Source organism: Manacus candei, unplaced genomic scaffold (genome assembly GCF_025592945.1).
Source record: "Manacus candei isolate 608988 ecotype Guabito, Panama unplaced genomic scaffold, ASM2559294v1 h1tg000115l, whole genome shotgun sequence".
NCBI classification, from domain to species: domain Eukaryota; kingdom Metazoa; phylum Chordata; class Aves; order Passeriformes; family Pipridae; genus Manacus; species Manacus candei.
In genome coordinates, this window is record NW_026138163.1 from 48,776 (window position 1) to 55,794 (window position 7,019).

At 63.8% G+C, this 7,019-nt stretch overlaps 1 protein-coding gene across 1 annotated transcript; it reads left to right on the forward strand.

Annotated features, from left to right (window-relative positions):
* Positions 1 to 349: 349 nt before the first annotated feature.
* Positions 350 to 6,657, forward strand: LOC127461926 (uncharacterized). Its single transcript, XM_051770126.1, has 17 exons — positions 350 to 606; positions 853 to 917; positions 1,032 to 1,379; positions 1,669 to 1,873; positions 2,122 to 2,186; positions 2,299 to 2,448; positions 2,633 to 2,781; positions 3,051 to 3,198; positions 3,444 to 3,637; positions 3,726 to 3,863; positions 4,154 to 4,268; positions 4,329 to 4,577; positions 4,701 to 4,964; positions 5,098 to 5,247; positions 5,406 to 5,507; positions 5,894 to 6,323; positions 6,473 to 6,657. Exons 1-17 carry the CDS (start codon positions 486 to 488, stop codon positions 6,577 to 6,579), a joined length of 3,000 nt encoding a protein of 999 aa, XP_051626086.1. The 5' UTR covers positions 350 to 485; the 3' UTR covers positions 6,580 to 6,657.
* The last annotated feature ends 362 nt before the right edge of the window (positions 6,658 to 7,019 follow it).

Below are 7,019 nucleotides of genomic sequence, written 5' to 3' on the forward strand. Positions count from 1 at the left end.
GATACTTCAGAGAGAGGATTCCCTCCAAAGTGGGGCAGGTTGGCGGGGCTGGGGGAGGCCCCAGGCCACGTGGCACTGTGTCCCAGGGCCCTTTGTGACACGCTGGGCATGGCCAGTGGGATGGAAGGGGGCAGGGTGTCCAAGGGCCCTTTATGACCCGTGGTGACAGAGGTGCTGCTGGTGACACAGCCACAGTGTCAACAGTGCTCCTCGGAGCAGGCGACGGGACAGGACGGGACAGAGCGGTGCTGTGCGGAGCCCCCGCACAGCCAACTCGTGCCTTGCTGACCCGGAGCATTTTGGAGAATTTTCTCGCTTTCAGGTGACCTCGAGGCATTTCCACAGGACTTGGAGACCCGGAGCTTCTCCGAGGTGTCTCCAATCCCTGCGGCAGGTGGCCTCAAGGCCATTCTGCAACTTAGGGCCCGGAGTTTCTCCGAGGTTCTCTTTCTCTCTTGCAGGTGCCCTGGACACCAGACTGTGGCATGGCAGGGAGACGCTTCAGCCTGCTCAGGCTGCTCCGGAGGAAGAAGGAGGAGGAAAGCCCTGGAGCTGCTCCAGCACAGCAACCTGAAGAGGTGCAGCAGGTGCAGCCCCCGCAGGAGGGTGAGTGCTGGAGCTGGGCCACAGGGCTGGTGGCTGCAGTCCCCTTGACCTCATCCTGTCCCATCCGCTCTGGACATGCCCAGGGAAAGGGAGGGGGGCAGAGGGGCCAGGGCTGATCTGGCAGCCGTGCTCCATCCACTGGGCATCCCAGAGCTGGCCCTGCCTGCTCCTGGAGCCCAGGCCTGGGCTGTGTTCTCCGGCCTCTCCCGCACACCCTCAGCTCTGAGCACGCTCGCTCTTTGCCAGATGCAGGCCAGGAGCGGACAGAAGAGCAGCTCTGTGCCCGTGGCCGCTTCCGCAGGGCAGCACAGGTACCTGCAGCCATCCCCGCCTGGGCTGGGCCTGCTCTCACTGCTCAGCCCAGCACCGCTGTCGCAGCCCTCCAGGGGAAATCCCTCTCTTCCCTGCCCTTCTTTCTCCTGCAGACATTTATGAAATTCATGGGCAGTCGGCGTAGAAAGGCCAGGGTCACACCAGCTGATGTCCAGGCCCAGCCTGACACCATCCCGACCCAGCTGACAAAGCCTGATGTCAGCACCGCGTCGACTGCTGTCCCAGCACAGTGTGACACCACAACCAGTGATCACACAACCCACTGGGACACCACGCCCACCGATGATGTGTCACACTGTGACTCTGTGCTGCCTGGTCTCACGGAGGAGGCCGACGCCACAACGACGGAGGGCGTGGCGAGCACTGAGGCCGCGCCTGTTCAGCGCCTGGCCGATACCCCCAGCCTGGACTTTCTTGAGGAGAGAGCTGTCTCTGCTGAAGTAAGCAGCCTGTGGCCCCCCAAGCTGGGTGCGCTGGGCCCCCTCAGCCTTTGAGGCTGGCACAGTGTGCTGGGAAGGGAAGCATTTCTCAGGGGAAGCTGGGCAAGTATCTAACTCTGGCAGCTCTCCACCTCTCCCCTGTGCATCCTCCAGGCCAGACTGTGGGACCTGGGGACCTGGGGCTGCTCAAGGCATCTCCAGTCCCTGGGGCAGGTGCCCTCGAGGCCAGACAGTGGGACTGGATAAGGCGAGGCATTTCCCAGGCTTCTCTCTTGCAGCTGCCTTGAAGGCACGACTGCAGGACTTGAGGAGCCAAAGCTTTTCCATGGCACCTCTGCTGCAGGTAGCCATAACACCAGATGGAGACATGCAGCAGAGACCCCCCACGGTGCCCAAGCTGGCCTGGGTGAAGGAAGAGGAGAAGGAGGAAAGCCCTAGGGCTGCTCCAGCACAGCAGCCTGAAGAGGTGCAGCAGGTGCAGCCCCCGCAGGAGGGTGAGTGCTGGAGCTGGGCCACAGGGCTGGTGGCTGCAGCCCCTTTGGCCTCATCCTGCCCATCCCCTCTGGACATGCTCAGGGAAAGGGAGGGGGGCAGAGGGGCCAGGGCTGATCTCCTGGCAGCCGTGTTCCATCCACTGGGCATCCCAGGGCTGGCCCTGCCTGCTCCTGGAGCCCAGGCCTGGGCTGTGTTCTCCGGCCTCTCCCACACACCCTCAGCTCTGAGCGCGCTCGCTCTTTGCCAGATGCAGGCCAGGAGCGGACAGAAGAGCAGCTCCGTGCCCGTGGCCGCTTCCGCAGGGCAGCACAGGTACCTGCAGCCATCCCCGCCTGGGCTGGGCCTGCTCTCACTGCTCAGCCCAGCACCGCTGTCGCGGCCCTCCAGGGGACATCCCTCTCTCTTCCTTGCCTTTCTCCTGTAGCTGGTTTGCAGATTCATCAGGTGCATTTGGCATGAAGAGGCCACTTTCATGGCCACTGGGGACACGGCAAACTCGGACCTCTTCAATGCCCAGACCAGCGCTGCCCTGCTGGATATGCTTGTGGAGAACGGTGTCTACAAAGCAAAGCAAGTAAGCAGCCTGTGGCCAGGGCTCCAGTCCCCCAGGGATGCTGTGGCCCCTCACGCCGGCTGCGCTGGGCCCCCTCAGCCTTTGAGACCAGCAGAGTGTGGTGGCAAGGGGAGCACTTCTTGGGGGAAACTGGGCAAGTTGCTGGCTCTGGCAGCTCTCCAACTGTCCCCCATGTCCCCTCCAGGTGCCGGCCATAGTCAGGTGCATCCACCAGTGGCTCACGTCCAATGTGTCTGCTGAGCACAGGCTGGACAAGACTCTTGTCCTGCTGACCGAGGAACACCCCACGGATGTTGCAGTGACCCTGCTGCGCTCTGCCCCAGCCTGTGACAGGTATGGGGCCCACCTGCCTTGAGGGCTCACCTGCCTTTAGACCCCATCCCCCTGGACAGCCTGTCCCAAATGGTGTGCCAGAGACATGGAGACTTCCAGGACACTCCAGCTCCTCTCTTTGCCAGCTTTGGCATGTCAGCCTCCAATCCTGAGGCCAGCCTGCCTCCCTGCCCCACAAGGCACCGTGGCTCTGTCACCTGGGCCCCGCAGCTGCCCAGGCCACAGAGCTGTGTCCCAGACCCCCCTGAGGCAGAGTTGTGACTCCACAGAGCTGCTCGCACCATGTGGAAGACGCTCATCTCCTCCAGATGGACTAAGGAGCCGGTGCTGCAGATCCTCTTCCGTGTGCTGGAATACTGGCCAGCGCACAGGAGACGCACCTCTGATGGGGATGAGAGGGATGTCTTTGCCCTGGCTGTGAGTTTCTTGAGCTGGCCTCTGCTCGCCCCCAGGTTGCCTCTGGGACGCCTTTCCATCCTCCCTCACCACTGCTTCTCCCTGCCCCAGGCACTGGGCTGCAAGCCTGGCTTAGGGGCAGGTTCAGGGACACCAGGCTGGGGGATCCCCCTGTGTCTCCTCTGGCCTGTCCCTGCCACGCTTGGGCCCTGCCACATGGACATCTGGGCCCTGAGAGCCGTCTCTGGGTGCTTTGTCTTTGGCAGGCAACTGTGGCACTCTGGGAGATCCTCCAGCTGTCCCACTCCTGGTGCCCAGGGGGAGTGAAGGACAATTTCCCGCGCCTCCTTCTGACTCTGCTCTTCCAAGTTCTCATCAGCACAGAGGAGATGTCAGAGGAGGTCGAGACCTTCTGGAGGCGATGCCGGGAGCAGCGCAGCCTTCCCCCCAACCCCAACAGGTGCTCCATCCCAGTCCCCTCTCCCTGCCACGCCCTCGGGGCTGGGGCCAGGGCTCTGTGCCTGACCTGGGCTGTGCTCTGCACACAGGTTTGCAGTGCAGACTGTTAAAGCCCTGCTGCGCCAGCTGCTGGATGAGGACGTGCTGATGGTGATCGGTCGCAAGTGTGGCTGGGACATGCTCCTCAAGGCTGACAGCCACCACTATGCAGTGGGTCTGCTGGCCAGGTGAGAGCCCTTTCTCCCCACTGCCCCACACCCCCACAGGTCATTTCTGCCCTGTGCACAGGCCACCCCTCACAGTGCCCGTGCTGCTGGGCCAGAGGGCCTTGGCAGCCAGGGATGGCTGAGCAGAGTGGAAAAGGCGGAGAGGGGCGGCTGCACAGGAGGACCCACCTCCCAAAGTGCCCACGTCCTCTCCTGGGCTGGTGGCCAAAGACCAGGCCTGTGTGAGTCAGTCCCAGGAGAGCTTTGCCCACCTGGCTCAGGGTCTCTGGCACCTTTATTCCCCCTTGCAGGGAGCTGTGCCGTGTCTCCCGCTCCTTTGGTCGCAGCATCGCCGTCAGCCTGCTCCTGCGGCTCAGCAGGGGAGAGCCCCTGTGGGAACTGCCTGCCCTGGCGTTCCTGGTGGAGGTGAGCCTGATGGCGAGCGCTGCCTGGCCCAGCTGCCTCCCCCTCTCTGCCCTCTCACAGCCGCAGCCGCCCGGGACGGTGCCTGCACCCTGTGCTGCTGCCTGGGCCCAGCCCCGGGCGGGTCTGGGCTCCTGCCGGCCGGGCACCCCGTCACTGCTCCCTGCCTTTCAGGTCCTGCACTGCCTGAACCCCAGACAATGTGGGCCCAGCGTCCTGCAGATTATTTCCAGGCACCTGCGCAGGCAGTGCCCGGAGAGGCGTCGCCTGGCGCTCCGAGGCCTGGTGGTGCTCAGCAGGGATCCCGCAATGGTGAGCAGGGGGCAGGGGCTGAAGCCGGGCCGGCAGCGTGCGGCTGTGCAAGGCAGTAGCTTGGCCTTGGCTGGCCTTTGGCAGCTGTGGCAGCTGCTCCCAGCTCTCCTCCTCCCCGTTCAGCTGCCCGACTCCTTTGGGACGCACCTTTGGCCTCTGGGCCCCGCGGCAGCAGCGTGGGGCTGCACCACAGCATTGTGTTCCACACAGGCTAAGAGCATGCGGAGCCTGAGTGAAAGCCTCCTGGAGCTACTGCAGGATGCAGACACAGACGCGGTTCAGATGACCCTCTCCGCGTTCATCAACGTGCTGCACTTCCAAATCGTCAAAATATCCACCCCTACTGCCCTGAAGTTGCTTGAGGCGCTGCGGCCACTCTTTGACAATGTAAGGCTCTGTGCCCCTCATCGTGGGCACTGAGTGCTGCCAGGAAACTTTGGGCCCAGTGTCTTTTCAGGCCTGTGCCCCGGTGGGCCTGGAGAAGCCAGTGCTGAGGTCTTTTCCTCTTCCTTTGCACCAGGAGCACAGCCAGCTGCAGCAGCTCTCCATGCTCCTCTTCTGGGAGCTGATGGAGGCGACAGAGAGGAGCAAGAGCCTAAAGCCACACGTGTACCTGAGTCTGGTGCCATTCTACTTCAACTGGCACAATGAGAACCAGCGTGTGGCAGAGGTGAGGACTCGTGGGCTCTGGTGTCCCCATGGCAGGAGGCTGCTGTGCCTCCTGCCCTGGCCCATGGTCGCCTGCAGCCTCCTCCTGGCCTTGGCACAGGGATGTGGGTGCTGTGCCCTGGGCTGCGGTGCCATGGCCCGCTCTCTGTTGCTGTGCAGGCCTCTTGGAGAGCACTGTTTGGTGCAGCCAGGTTCCTGAAGTGGAGAGATCTTGAGGACTTGGTGACCATGGAGCAGCCATGGAGGTTTCCCGAGTGCCTGGTAAGGACGGCCCCAAAGCCCCAGCCCCTGATGCCCAATGTGTGGGGCTGGCAGGGTGCCTGTGTCCACTGCTGCACCCACAGACACCAGCCTGTGCCCCACACACTGCTCCCTTCCCTGGGGCATGCGGGCTCTTTTCCAAGCTCCCCTGCCCCGCAGCCAGGCTGCCATGGAGCCCCGGTCCAGCTGGGCTGTGGGGTAGGGCCGCCCCACGGCTCCCCAGGAGCACCCAGCCCTCTGCTCCCCCCAAAGCCCGGCCCCAGCAGTTGCTGGCCAGGCCTCAGGGCTCTGTGGGCAGGGGAGCCCCGTGCTGGGGGCAGGGAGCGCCCGGCCAAGGGGCAGAGCCTGAGCCGAGCCTTCCCTCCGTGCCCTGGCGCCCTTTGCAGCTGGAAAAGGACAGGAGCCGAGTGGGCCAGTACGTGCGCCAGGCCCTGCCGTTCCTGGAGAGCCCAGAGGAGCCCCTGCGAAAGCTGGCCATCAAGTTCCTGGGTGAGCCACAAGGCCGGGGTCCCTCCCCGCCCCGCTGCAGCTCGGCCCCAGCCCCGGCTGCTGCAGCGGCAGCAGGATGCGGCCCAGGGCATGTGGAGCCCCGAGTGGCCTGGTGCCTGCTGCCGCCCTGTGCCAGCCCAGCCCTGGGGCGTCCCCATGCGGGAAGGCCCCGGGCTCAGCCCTGCCAGGGCAGGAGGCCGTGTGGCCGGGCTGGCAGCGCCGCTGCGGGGGACCTGTGCCTCTGGGGCCTGACAGGCTCTGTGTTCCCAGGGATCGCCGCCAGGTCCATGAAGCAGGAGCAGCCAGAGCTGCAGCTCATCTGCCAGGGTGAGCGAGGGCACCTTCCAGCTGATCCCCTTGGGCCCTGCTCCCTCCTGGCCATGGCAAGAGCTGGCTGGGATGGCCCTGGCAGGAGGGGCTCCTCACGTCCCTACACCCCTGGCCTCTCACCTTGGCTCTCTTCCTTTCTCTTTCAGCCCTTCAAGGAATGACTGATGACAGCCCTGCCATCTCAGACCTGGCCCTTCAAACGCTTCACATCATCAGAGCTGTACGGAGAACTTCATTCTTCCCATTCTGGTAGTCTCCGTTGCTGCCTCTTCCAGCCCATAAAGGTGTGACAGAGGACATCAGACTCGCCATGGCAGGCCTGGCAACTCAACACTGCTACATGCCAAGAGCAGTACAGATGGCTCACTACTCCAGATTCCAGCAGCTCCAAGACTGGCTGTGCAGGGCGTGGAAGACCCGGCTTTTTCCACAGGGCAGTGTCTGCCTGTGCTGCTGCAGCTCTGTGGGGAACTGATGCAGGAAGCTCCATCTCCTGGGGCCACCTGAGCCTGTGGGGAAGATGCCTCTTCCCTGCAAGCACCTCCTTTGAGCCCAGCATGGGAATATTACATCCATGTTATCACATACAGAAGCCTAGGAGGTTTTTTTGGTGCCCAGTGTGCACAGGGCCTTGGGGAAGAGGGGAAAAGGGCTCCTTGTGCTCAGCAACACTTGCCCCGCTGTGCAGTGTGC